The sequence below is a fragment of the Grampus griseus genome (genome assembly GCF_964374135.1).
Source record: "Grampus griseus genome assembly, chromosome: 7".
Taxonomy (NCBI): Eukaryota; Metazoa; Chordata; class Mammalia; order Artiodactyla; family Delphinidae; genus Grampus; species Grampus griseus.
The window spans coordinates 11,464,037-11,477,920 of NC_139001.1; the positions used below are offsets into that span (position 1 = coordinate 11,464,037).

Here is a 13,884-nt window from a genome sequence, read left to right on the forward strand (position 1 = left end):
GCGCATTCCACCTGTTCCTGTGTATCCCCGCTTGCCCCCGTCCCACGCTGCCCCCCGAGGTGTCTGCTTGGCGCCCGCAGTCACCGCACGCATCAGCAGAGAGTGAAGGGCAGCGCCCCCGCGGGCGGGGCCGGCCTGTCGGAGGACGCGGGGTGGGGGTCGCATCGCCGCGTACTCACCTTGCCGGCAGTGGGCGCGGCCACCAGGAGCACCAGCTGAAGCAGAAGCAGCAGCGCCGGCGGCCTCGGCGCAGTCCCAGGGCGCATCGTGGGCGTCCGCTAGGAGCCCCGGCGTGTCCAGGGCCCCGCAGGCTCTTGGGCCGCCGCGTGCCCTGCGCGGCGCGGGTTGAGGGGCCCGGCTGTGAAGCTAGCCTGGCCCGCCCGCCCGGGGCGGGTTTTGTAGGGCTCAGCCTCCCCACCGAGGCTTCAAGGGAGGGAAGAAGTGGCTTAGGTCCCGCCCCCGTTCCCCCTCCCAGCCAACTCACCGGGAGATGTCCCTCCGACCCAGGAAGCGTGCCAGGAGGCTGTGAGAAAGGGCTGCGCGCCTGCGGGGCAGGTGGGTGCGGGGCCAGGGTCAGGGGTTAAAGAGGTGACGCTCCCAAGGTTCAGGGGCCTAGGCGGGGCAAGGGGCTGCGAGTCGGAGGTGGAGGGTTTGGGGGGTGAGCGTTGTGGAGGCGGCGGAGCACGGGGGAGGGAGTGGCCAGCGGCCCTGCTCAGATTAAGCGGGAGGCGCGCCGGGCGTCTGCACTCGCGCGGCCCCGCTCGCTCCGGCTCCCGACCGCTGCCGTCTCGCCTCTTTCCCCTTCTCAACGCGTCTCCAATCCGGCAGCCGCCGGACCCGGCGGTGAGCGCGTGGGGAAGAGGCAGCCGAGTCGCCCGCGGAATTGGGCGCGGTGGGAGGTGCGCGCCGTGCGGGCGGGCGCAGTCGTGGCTCCCGGGGCGGCGGGCGTCCCCACGAGGTAAGGTGCCCCCGACCCAGTCTGGGCGATGGATGGCAGCCCCAGGGCCCGGGCCACCCGCCTGGAAGCGCGGGCGGTGGAGGGAGCGTGGCATCCCAGGGTGGGGCGCGCGGGCTGGCGGGCGGGGCGGGGGAGCTGGGCTGGGGGTCACCAGACGAGAGCTTGTCTGGCTCCCGGCTTGTCTGCCTGGGCTTGAACTGGGCGCTGTGTGTTTTGATTAATTTGGAGGCTCGAGTTACCAGCCTGGCAGTCTGGGCACAACGAAATGCCAAGAGCAAGAGGCAGCTGAGGGTAAAGAGAAAGCCCATCCATTCTATTTTCTGCCGCGTTGAACTGGCTTTTTCACGTTAAATCTTATCTGCGGAAATGCAGGGAAAGCCAAGAGCCAACTTTGTCGGGGTGTCTCCCTCCTGAGAGGGCCCTTCTTGGAGGTGGCCTTGGACGCAAACGTGCAATATCTGGCTTGTTAGGGCACCGTCCTCAGAGCAGGGCTCGTGCCCTTTTCTTGTGCCACTGACCTCATTGGATCTGATGAAGCACTTAGATCCTTCTTAGAATAATTCAGTTATCAGAATCAGTTTAACTTTGAATAAATTATCAAAGTATTAAAGTCATGATATAGTAACATAGGTGCATCATTATTATTGCACTAAATACCTAGATCTAACAGCAGATCTATTAAGCAACTGTAATCTCAAAGTACTGATGACTGCAAAACTGAAATGTGACGTGAAAATACCAGTGGGTGCAAACTCTCAAGAACTGCTAATACTATTGTGGTTTGTTAGCTATTTTCATAACTGAAGGAAATGCTGAACTTCCAGGAAAGTTTAGTGAAAGTAGAGATGTAATATTTGTTCCCATCTAAGTTCACAGACCACCTGAATTCCATCTCCAGGTTAAGAACCGCTACTTTGGATCAGCGTTGCTGATGTAGTCGGTCATCAAACACACAGTGTGAAATATGTGGTTTGGTCACTGATTGTGGAGAACCATTTGCTTGCAATTAGAATGTGTATTAGACCTATGTAGCTATGTAGGTAGGCGAAACCCTGACAGTGAGTGAATGGAGATGCACACCCCCCTTTTTGGTTGTAGAGTGAACATTATACACTTCCCTCTGTTTTTATATATATATAAATATATATATTTATATATATATAAATTTATTTATTTTTGGCTGAGTTGGGTTTTCGTTGCTGTGCACGGGTTTTCTCTAGTTGCAGCAAGCGGGGGCTGCTCTTCATTGCGGTGCGCGGGCTTCTCATCGTGGTGGCTTCTCTTGTTGCAGAGCACGGGCTCTAGAGCGCGGGCTCAGTAGCTATGGCTCACAGGCTTAGTTGCTCTGCGGCATGTGGGATCTTCCCGGACCAGGGCTCCAACCCATGTCCCCTGCATTGGCAGGCGGATTCTTAACCACTGCACCACCAGGGAAGCCCCTTCCCCCTGTTTTTTATGCCAGTGATTGTCAACTCTGGCTATTAGAATCTGCTAAGGAGCCTCTAAAAATCCTGAAACATCCCAAGTCAGTTACACTGGACTCCCCAGCAGTAGGACTCAGGTATCTGTATTTAAAGCTCTCTGGAGATTACCATGTGCAATCAAATTTGAGAGCCACTGTTTTCCATGCATAGTTCAGTTAGTTGCATTGAATCAGGGACTCTTCTTCATAGAATAATAAAAAGGACATGTATTAAACTCTTTATTAAGTCCTGTTGAGTGCCCAGACCACAGATGTTGCTGTGTGGTATATAGTAGCTTCTCGCCATTGATAGGGAGGGTTCTGTGGAACCTTCTCCTGCCATCCTTGTTAGATAGGACATCAGGTGCTCTGTTGATAAAATAACAGTGTCCAAGAATTCTGAGGCATATGACAATCTTGCATGAACTGACATTACTTCCTGGACAAAAAAAAAAAAAAACCTCAATGCTAGAGTTAAATTTTCCTTCTTTTTGCTGAATTCCAGAAGATTTTTTAATTTGGATTTCAGTTGTCTTTGAAAGGAAACCAAGTCATTCTGATAAAGACTTGGCTTTATCGACTTTAGAAAGGGGAGGCAGCAGTCAACTGCAAGTCACTTCCAACACTGCAAAAGAGCAGGAAAGAAACTTGTGATGTAACCACAGCAAGGAGGAAGCAGTGGTTAAGAGTATGGTCTCTGGAGTAGACTCTAGATTTTGAATCTTTTCCACACTTACTAATGTGGCTTGGGGTCTTCTCTTCTATAAAGCGGGCATAATCAGGGTACCCACCTCAGAGAACTGTAGGAATCTAATTCAGTAATCCATTAGAAGTCCTTTGTCCAGGGTCTTCATAAAACAGTCACATACTGGAATCTGATTCTCCAGTTTTGTAAAGGAAAACAAAGGAAGCTGATGAGAAATAGAGGCACAGGGTAGAGATGCTTTCCTCAGCTCAGCAGTGAAGTGGCAAGAGTCAAGCATACTGCACCTGCTCCCTTGAGGTCAATAGACTCTTAAGGCATCTGGAACCTTGCTGCTTGGCATCCCTGGGAGCCTCAGGTTTGGCATCCTGGAGAGCTGGTTAGAAATGCAGAAGGAATCTCAGGCACCACCCCAGACCCACTGAATTAGAGCCTTTTTTCACCAAGCTCTCCAGGTGGTTAAACGTTGAGAAGTGGCTTGCCTGTGAGTCAGGTTTAACCAAACCCCTTCCTCACTCCCCACATGTATACACTCTGCTTTAGTACAATGTTGGTATGCTCACTAGGTGTTAATTAACCAGAATTTTTGATTTTTAAAAAACAGTCTTAGAGTCAAGAGAGTTTCCCAGTTGGTTCTTGAAATGTGATAAAACTAAAGGAAAGTGAGGATGGTTCTCTTTTTGTAAGTACAAAGGACACACAAATCTCTGCTTTTGATTTGGTGCCAGGTAAGGGTTTTGAACAAAGGGAAATGGTAATGGCCTTTGACAAGCCCTGTCTTATTGTTTTTGCCCCCTTTTCATAATCACAATATCATGTCTGTTTTTCGCACAGTGCTTAAATGTGTAATGTTTGCTTCCCTACTTTTGAAGGCTGACTCCAATAGGACAGTGGACTTTCTGGTGTTCTTTAATGTTATTGAATGAATGAAGTTATTTATTATTTGCTGAACGAATGAAGCTGGATGACTTGACAGATTCACTCAGGATTCACACCCAGGTCTGATTTCTTCCAAAGCTTATGATCTTTCTGTAGCCTTCCCTGTGTAGGGATGTGCCTCAGCTTTTGATGTGATGCACTTTGCCAGGCTGCCTGTAGCTTCTCCTTTAATCTTTTAAAAAGATTAAATTTAATCTTAATTACATTTTAAGTTAATCTTTTTTTTAACTTCATCTCCCCACTTAGGCATCTCTCTTCTTTCAAGAACCTTCTCTTTTCAACACCTCTAAAACAATTAGACTCGGGTTCTTCTACCATCTCGGAGTCATTTTCAACTCTCGCCATTACATCTCCAGATTCTTTCTCCTCTTTTCTAAGATCATGGCCCCTGTGCCAGTGCCTGCACTTATCATCTGTGGATTACGGTAGCCTTCTAGCTAGTCCCCTGCAGATTCTTTCCTTTGAAATCCACCTTCTATGTTATTGTCAGAATAAAAGTGCACATTGTATCAGAAGGAACAGGTTACTTTGGGGGCAGTTACAAACAACCCCCGAATTTCAGAGGCTTACATAACAAGATTTTTCTTCTCCCTTTACACTGAGTATTCATCGCAGGGTGTGGGGAGGTGAGAAAGGGGGAGGGGGCTCTGCTTATCATAACTACTCAGGAACCTCATGGAAATTCCCACTCAACGTAGTTTTCTCTGATCTCTTCCAAAGGGGAAGAGAATGCGGCAAATCAAAAACTGCTCTAACAGCTGCCACCTGGGTGTGACACTCGATACATCTACTTCACCATCTCGTTGACCAAACTGGTCACTTCATTTTGAAAGTGATGGGGAAATAATCTACCACATGCCTGGAAGAGCTCTGGAAATATTTGATGAATGTTAGTAATGCTCATCACATACATCGTGTAACTCACTTATTTTAAAACTTCCAGAAGCTCCTGTTTTTCTTTACAGCTTATTTCACACTTCTTAGGATAGAAGAGAGTGGTCCAAAGTCAACTTTTGAAAAATCTCCTACGTCACCCCATACTTCTCAAGTTCACCGTACAGCCTTCTTTACCTCACGCTTTTGTACTTGCCATTCCCTCCACCTTGAGGGACCTCCCTTTCGGTCTGTCTGGTGCAACCCTTGAATTTTGAGACCTAGATCAAAGGTCAAAGATCATGGTCTCTGTGAAGACCTTTGTCCAGACCTTTATTATGGATCACAGAAACAGTGTCATGTATTTTACTCTTCCACACTACAAGGCCTTTGAGGGCAGGTACAGAGATTAATTTTTTTAATATAGTAACTGCGACATTTAAAAATAAATTTATTGAGGTTTAATTTATGTACCCAAATCTGTACCTAGTTAAAGTACACAATTCATGGAGTTTCACAGATGCATACAGCCTGTGAAATCAATAGCATGATCCTGATACAGAGCTTTTCAATCACTCCCTGAAGTTTCCTCCTGTCCAGTTTCAGTCCATCTCTCACTCCCTGTCCATTCCCAGGCAACCACTGATCTGTTTCCTGTCATTGTAGGTTGGTTAGCATTTTCTAGAATTTTATGTAAATGGAGTCATACAGTGTGTACCCTTTGGTGTCTGGGTTCTTTGGCTCAACAGAACAATACTGAGATTGATCCATGTTACGTGTATCAGCAGTTTGTTCTGTTCTATAGCTGAGTAAAATTCCATTGTATGGACATCGCTTTTTTAAAGATCCAGTTACCTGTAGGACATTTGAATTGTTTCCAGTTTGGGGCTACTAGAATACAGCTACTATGACTATTTTTGTACAAGGCTTTGTGTGGACATGTGTTTCCACTTCTCTTGAATAAATACCTAGGAGCGAAATGGCTGGACCATAGGGTAGATGTATATTTAATCATAAAAGAAAGAGTTTTCCGAAGTAGCTGTATCTTCATTCTCATCAGCAATGTATGAGAGTTCCAGTTCCTCCATGTATTTTTGGTGCCTTCTTTTGGTATTGCCAACTTTTTAAATTTTAGCTAGTCAAATGGTTACACAGTGGCAGTTAACGTGCTTTTGATTTCTCTAATAACTAGAGATGTTGAACATCTTTTCATGTACTTATTAACCATTCAGAGAACTTTCGTGAAGTGTCTGCTCAGCTCTGTTCCCCATTTAAAAAATTGGTTGTTGTTCTTACCGTTGAGTCATAATAGCTACTTATATATTCTGGATACAAGATCTTTGCCAGATGTATATATTTTGAATATTTCTCCCATTCTGTGGCTTTTCTTTTCATTTCCTTATTGGTGTCTTTTGAAGAGCAAATGTTTTTATTTTGATGAAGCTCGATTTATCAACCTTTTCCTTATGGTTTATGCTTTTCCTGTTATCTGAGAAATCTTCACCTATGCTAACATTGCAAACATTCTTCTATGTTTTCTTCTTTTATAGTAGTTTTACATTTAGATCCATGATCCATTTTGAGTTAATTTGGGAGTATGGCGTTAGGTAAAGATCTATTTTCTAACATTTTTTTCTGTATGGATATCGGGTTGTTCCAACACTATTTGTTGACTTTTTCTGTTAAATTGCCTTGGCACCTTCATGGAAAATCATTTGATCATCTCTGTTTGGGCCTTTTTGTTCTATTGATCTACACATCTCTTTTTTTTTTTTTTACCAATACCATATTGTTCTTATTACTGTAGCTTTATAGCAGATCTTGGACTCAGGTAATATAAGTCCTCCAACTTTATTGCTCTTTTTAAAAATAGCTAATGCTATCCTAGTTCATTTGTGTTTACATAAATATGTAATTTGCTTTGCTAATATTGTGTTAAGGAGTGTCGTATTTATGTTCATTAAAGATATTGGTCTGTAGTTTTCTTGTAATATCCTTGTCTGTTTGGTACCTGAGTAATACTAAGCTTGTAAAATGAGTTGACCAACGTTCTCTCTTCTATTTTCTGAAAGAGTGTGTGACGAATTGGTATTATTTCCATCTTAAATACTTGATAGAATTCACCAGTGAAGCCAACTGGTCCCGGAGTTTTCCTTGGGGAAGGTTTTTAACTACAAATTTAATTAATTATGAATTTAACTGTTATAGGGTTATTCAGATTTTCTATTACTTCTTGTGCCAGTTTTGATAATTAGCATCTTTCATGAAATGTGTTCATTTCTTATACATTGCCAAGTTTATTTGTCTATATATCTGTAGTGGTTTCCTCTTTGTCATTTATGACATTGGTAATTTGTCAAGTTAATCTATTTTATTTACCTTTTCAAAGAAAAACAAAGAACCACTTTGGATTTTATTGATTTCTCTCTATTGCTTGAGTATTTTCTCCATTATTGATTTCCTCTTCTATCTTTATTATTTCCTACCTTTTACTTTAGGTTTAATTTGCTCTCCTTCTCTTAGTTTCCTAGGATAGGAACTGATAATTGATGATTAGACTTTTCTCTTTTCCTAATGTACACATTTATAGATCTAGTTTCTTTCTCTGCTCTGGGTAGGTTGTATCCCGTAAGTTTTGATATGTTGTTTTCATTATCATTTAGTTCAAATTATTTTCTTCTTTGGCCCATGGGTTACTTGGGGTGGATTAATTTCTAAACATTTTGAACTTCCCTATATGTTTTATTGTTGAGTTCTAATTTAATTCTCTGCAAGATTTTAGTCTTTTGAAATCTGTTGAGACTTGTTTTATGTTTTATTATATAATTAGTTTATCTTGGTGAACATACCATATCTACTTGAAAAGGATATATACTCTGCGGTTGTTGGGTGTAGTGTTATATATAAATAAATTAGGGCAAGGTAGTTGATAGTGTTGTTCAGATCTTCTGTGTCTTGACTGGTATTTTCTACCTTGTTCTATCAATTACCAAGAGAAGAGTTATTCTCCAACTATGTTTGAGAATTTATTTATTTCTCCCTTTAGTTTTTCAGTTTTTGCTTCATGTATTTTGAAATTCTGCTCTGAAGCCCTTATGTTTGTAATATTTATCGATTTCTGATATATTAACTTTTTGATCATTATTGTCACTTTCCATCTTGAGGTCTCTTTTATGTGCTATTAATATAGCTCGTCCACCTTCTGAGATGGCCCACACTCTGTGGAGTGTGTCTCTCTGTAAATAAATCCACTTGTTACCTTAAAAATATATAGGTAGCTCATCTGCTTTCCTTATGCTTGTGGTTTGTGTGGTGTATCTTTTTTCAGCCTTTTGTTTTCAATCTATTTGTGTCTTTTAATTTAAATTGTGTATCTTGTAGGCAGCATATACTTGGAATTTTCTTTTTTCTATTTTAAATCCAATATCTTGCCTTTAAACAGGAGTTTTTAGTGCATTTTCATGTAGTTGCTATAGTTGTTTTTAGGTCTGCCATCTCTCCATTTACTTTTTATCTATCTCATCTGTTTTTTGTTTCTTTTCTTCTTCCTAGCATTGTTTTGTGTTAATCAAATATTTTTTAGTGTTCCATTAAAATTTTTTTTTGACTTCTAGTTATATCTCTCTGCATTGTTGTTAGTGGTTACTTTAGGGATTATAATATGCATCTTTAACTTTACCCAATCTACTTAAAAGTGATATTGAATTTTTGAATTCAGTTGAATTCAAATTGAATTCAATATTCAGTAAGTTGAAAATTTGATTTACCGAATATTGAGTTCAGGTAAATCAAATTCACTTTTGTATCCATAGTGCCTAGTGCCTAGCATGGCATTTGATACAAAATGGGAAACTGACATATATTGACAGATATTTCTTGAATGAATAATAATCATAGGTGTTTTTTATGTTGTATCAAAGTTATATGGAGATGATTCCAAAAAAAATTTTTTTTTGGTTAATGCCAGGCTAGTTAATAGAAAATCACTTTAAATTTTAACCGTTATTATATATTTAGTGGATTTGAATTTACAAATCCTGTAATTTTCTTATGTAGTTAAGATTCTATGTATTATTTTGTTTCATTCCCATATGTGTAAAGTTGTAGTTGTAAAAATTTAACATAGACCCCTTCTTATCCTTAATTTCTGAAGTTTCAAAAATTTCTCATTTTCAAATTTTAGTGGGGAAATAATCTTACTTTAATAATGGAATTCTTTGTGGTTCTGTGAAACTTCCAACCACGGATTGTCTTGGCCATTCTGCCCACATGACATCCGTATCCAGTACACAGCACATTCTCTTGGCTTTGCTCAGTTATTTTCCAATGTGTAAATTTGACGCTGAAACACTAACTGTGTTTTATGGTCTGTAGCAGACTATGGGATGGCATAGTTTTGAAGCCCAGGTTTGAGGGATGCCCTTGAATCTTTTATTAGGTTCCAGAGTGGCAGAAGCATTCCTAGAGGAGTCTAGCTCCAGGTCTTGTCCTATAGGGAGGAAGCCACTAGGAGACTCAGTCTCTAGAACCAACTCCTGCCGGAAGCAAGGCAAACAGGGGTGGGCACAAGACAGGATGCAACCATGAGGAAAAGCAGGTGGTTAAGCTTTCCTTAGAAAGGGCCCAAGATTCACACCAAGGCGGTTCTCCTTCCCCACCGAGACAAAGCTTTTCTCCTCTCTTGGAACCAATTGGACACCTGCCCCAGTATTTCTGTTTAACCTTAAAAGTTCATTTGAACACTTTTGTGAAATCTCTCTCTCTCTCTTTCTCTCTCTCTCTCTTTTTTTTTGGCTTACATATCTGCCTGAAATGCTTTAACTTTCCTATAATCTAGTTAGAAATGGTGCCTTAAGATCTCCAACTGTCCTACAGGAGTTCTAGAGTTGAAATTCCAAACATAAAGACCTTCACAGGAGAACTCTAGTTTTCTGGGATTCATGGGAAACTGAATGTCTATGTATCACAGTGCACTGTTTTTTTGGGTTTTCTTTTTACATCTTTATTGGAGTATAATTGCTTTACATTGGTGTGTTAGTTTCTGCTTTATAACAAAGTGAATCAGTTACACATATGTTCCCATATCTCTTCCCTCTTGCGTCGCCCTCCCTCCCACCCTCCCTATCCCACCCCTCCAGGCGGTCACAAAGCACCGAGCTGATCTCCCTGTGCTATGCAGCTGCTTCCCACTAGCTATCTATTTTACATTTGGTAGTGTATACACGTCCATGCGTCTCTCTCGCTTTGTCACAGCTTACGCTTCCCCCTCCCCATATCCTCAAGTCCATTCTCTAGTAGGTCTGTGTCTTTATTCCACAGTGCACTGTTGCATTTATAAATGACTTTCCCTGCTACTACTATATTGAAGGCTAAAGTTGTTCTTTCCGGAGATGAATTCCCCGAAACTTACCCATGAATTTTGAAGCTGTGCAGTGTAGTGGTTAATTAGGGAAACTTTAGAGTTTGAGCCCTGGAAATGTCTCATACTAACTGTCATTATTTGTAAAAGGACATAGTCATATTACTTACCTTGTGGGGTTATTGTGAAGATTGAAGATCTGTGTTAAACCTTTAGCACAGGGCTTAGCATATAAGTTGCCTGCTGAAAATGCTGCTTATTATAATTTCTTATGGCGAGGAAGATGATGATGGCTTTCTGGTTGATAAAGCCAGATACTGCCCTTTTCCTAAGAGTCCTCATAGAGTCCAGTTAACTCTGATTTTGACTAGACTTGTCCCCCTGTATACCTTCTTCTACACCAACTGAAGAATCATCCCTCTGGATAACTTCTCCTGACGTTATCAAAGGTACTTTAGGAGAGGCTGTCACAGCTTATTTCTCCTTCTCATTTGCCAGATCTTCCTTCCTTCCCAGATCAAGTGTTGCCCCCCTCCTGAGGTCTGCCAGGCTTGCCCCAGTTCCCAGTTTTCTAACCCTTCTCTAATTTATCGGGAGCTCGTTTTGCCCGCATGGCAAATTAGGAAGGAAGGAAATAAACATTTATCGAGCTGCTACCACATGCCAGAGACTGTGCTAGGCACAGATTGTGACTCAAGTAATTCTCTCAAGCATTCATTTTACATACTGAGAAATCAAGAGCTCAGGGTGGGTACAAACTTGCTCAGGGTTATACTGGTAAGTGATCAAGATCTGAACACAAGTCTTTGTAACTCTACAGTCCTGCATTCAGTCCCTCACCACGAGACCACAAGGTACCAGAAGAAGAAGGCAGCGGGTCTCTAGGGAGGAGGGAAGACGTCATCAAAAGCAAATGCGAGCCTTTCAGTACGTTGGTTGCGGATGGGCACTTCCCAGTGGAATCAAGGGCTGTTACTGCCAGAGCTTACTCCAGAGGCAGCTCTCAGAGGTCTGAAAGGTCTAGGGAATCCAGAGTCGCTCCCCCTGCAGGTAGAATCACAGACCAAGAATAACCTGGGGGAGTAGTGCTTTTGACAAGAGACATCTAGCATTCTGAGTTAAGAATGTCATTCTTAACTTGGAGGTAAAGGGAGCATCTGGTTTTGAAAATCAGTTGTGTATTTGTGGAACCTATATCACCTGCATGTGTTTCCCACGTGGTGACATTATTAAGACTGTGGTCAAATGTTCTGTTGGTTTTGGGAGGAGACCTCATGGAGAAAAATGGTAATAAAAGCCTATATTGGCAGAATGGTGGATTAGCTGATATATTGTCCATTTGGCCCTGGACTAGCAAAGTCAACTCCAAGGTCAACTGAGGCCTGTGCAGCACTCTCAAACAATTCAGCTGAACCTAGAGGGAAGGCAAGGTGGGGGCAAGCCTGGCCAGAATCCAGCAACATTCTGGATTGGAGCTCACGTTGGAACTTAGAGATATTCTCAAGAATTTACTTGAGCAGTTCTCAAGTTTTCCCCGGTTCCTTCTCAGGGAACATGATGCTCCAGCCACATTCCAGTAGTGCATGGACCACACAGATTCGTGACTTGCTTTCAAAACCTTGTGATGTTTGACGGGATTGACTGTTTTCGCTAAAAAGCTGAAATCAACCTGAAGGCTTTGAAAGTCTGCAGGTAGAGTCAACCCAAAGATACGGGGTTTTAGAAAGTAACCAACTTGGATGTTGGGAAAAGGTCAGGTGACTTAACAGGGGAAGCATGAGCCTCTAAGTAGATATCCAGCCACCAGGCTTGCCATTCTTTTTCTGGGAGCGTTTTTCTAACCCCTGAGGCCCCTTGCTTATACCTTTACAAAAGCTGAGCCTTTAGGAATTCTATTTTGGAAAGATAAAGGTATACAAAAATAGGTGTTCAGACCATCCAAAAAATTTAGGCTTGGAAAGAGAGTCTTCAGATAGCTCAGTGTCAGAAAGTCAAAGGAAAGACCATGTAGTCAGTGAGTTAATAAGAAATGATTTCCCTGAAAGAACAAATATTGTTAAAAAGGGCTCAGAGACTTAATGTTACCTGGGAAAAGAAAAGACATTATGTTTCTGTTACCTTTTGTGACTGGAAGATTCCACTCCTCAGTCTCCTGTTTATCTGGTCCTCCAATCTTGGCCATTGCCCCCCGCCCATCCCCCAATTGATGAGAACTCCAGCACGGTGTATTTCTATTCAAGATTGGGTTGCAGAGAAAACAAATTCCCCATGGTACAGAGAATGATTTGGAAGATCTCAGATCCTGTTCCCAGACCTAGCCTTTGGAAAATTTTGGGCACAGACTCCTAAGCAGTCCCAGGGGAATTGGAGTCCAGGAATTTTCATAAAGGAGTGAAGAAAAAAAAATAATCCCAGGGAGTTGGAGGAAGAGAACACAATGATATCTGCTGAATATGCATGCTAGAAATTACTGATATAAATACACTGCTGGGCAAGAGCCTGTGGACTTGGTCAGTGAGGGAGATGGATGTCAAAGGCCCAGGGCACGGACGTTCAGCTTCCCTGTTGCGGGTGGGTGGCTTCAAATGAGCTCCCTGAGGTATGTCGCAGCCTTGGGAGCAGCTGTGATGAGGACAGTGCTTTTTATCGGACTCTGCTGCTTGAGAGATCAATTCGCTCAAGAAAAGGGAATTGACTGCAAGACTGCGTCAGGAATTGGGGGGGGCTCTCGGGAAGGAGCCGGTTTTTTCATCCTCTCATGAGACCATCTGTCTTTCTCTTTTTGTGTTTTCCTCTCTTGGAAACAGCTTTTTCTGATTACTTAGCTTATCTGTTTCCTCTAAACTCGGGCTTGCACTTGGCCTTGACTTGTCCCAGTTTTCTAACGCCTGGCTGTACTTCAGGATGTACTGGATGCGTCCTTCCTCCCTCATCTCCCTTTCTTCTCTCAGTGTCCTAATTTCAGAGGACTGGTTCAAAAGATGTTTTTGTACCATCTTCTGGCCCTGAGTTCTGTGTTACCAAGCCAAGCTCTGGGTTGGGTCAAGCTTTGGTTATTCCCCAAGTTTCCGTGTGCCTGGGGAGATGGAATCAGGTGGTGAAAACCTGGTCATGCCCTCAATTAAGAGCCAAAGGTGGGGACTTAGGGGGCTCTGATACAGCACTCCATAGCACTCAACACTCCCTTCTTGAGAATAACAGTTGGCAGAATAAAGCACACCCTTTGAAAGGTACAGAAGTTTTGAAAAAGTTTCCAAGGTAGGCATTCTCCCAGAGCTGTTGTTTCTATATGTTTTAGTGGCATTGCATTTGGGTTGTTCAGGCTTTTTTTTTTTTTGATAGACTCCAATTAGAAACATCCTGTCTTGGCCACTCCTATGTGATGACAGCCTTTTATTTATGAGAAGATAGGTTAGAGGGATGCTGTTCTGGGGTGTTTTTATTTGGTGTCATCAAAAGCATGGTTGAGACCAAAGGTTTTTTGCTCTTAACACAGGCAGTTGCAACAAAGGAAATCCTCGTAGACTGTTGTGGGTACCATGTGTGACAGCCTTTTGGGAGTAGAGTGCTGTACACTCCGCTGTTCACGG

General features: G+C 42.8%; 1 protein-coding gene across 1 annotated transcript in view; it reads right to left on the reverse strand.

Moving 5' to 3' along the window:
* Positions 1–281, reverse strand: part of COL4A3 (collagen type IV alpha 3 chain) — a gene marked incomplete at its 3' end in the record, with an annotated part of 130,582 nt that extends 130,301 nt beyond the window's left edge. The window contains exon 1 of the mRNA XM_082657679.1: positions 180–281. Coding sequence (XP_082513805.1) covers positions 180–266 — 87 coding nt within the window. The 5' untranslated portion in view covers positions 267–281. The remainder of the gene's footprint in view (positions 1–179) is intronic.
* Between the last annotated feature and the right edge of the window lie 13,603 nt (positions 282–13,884).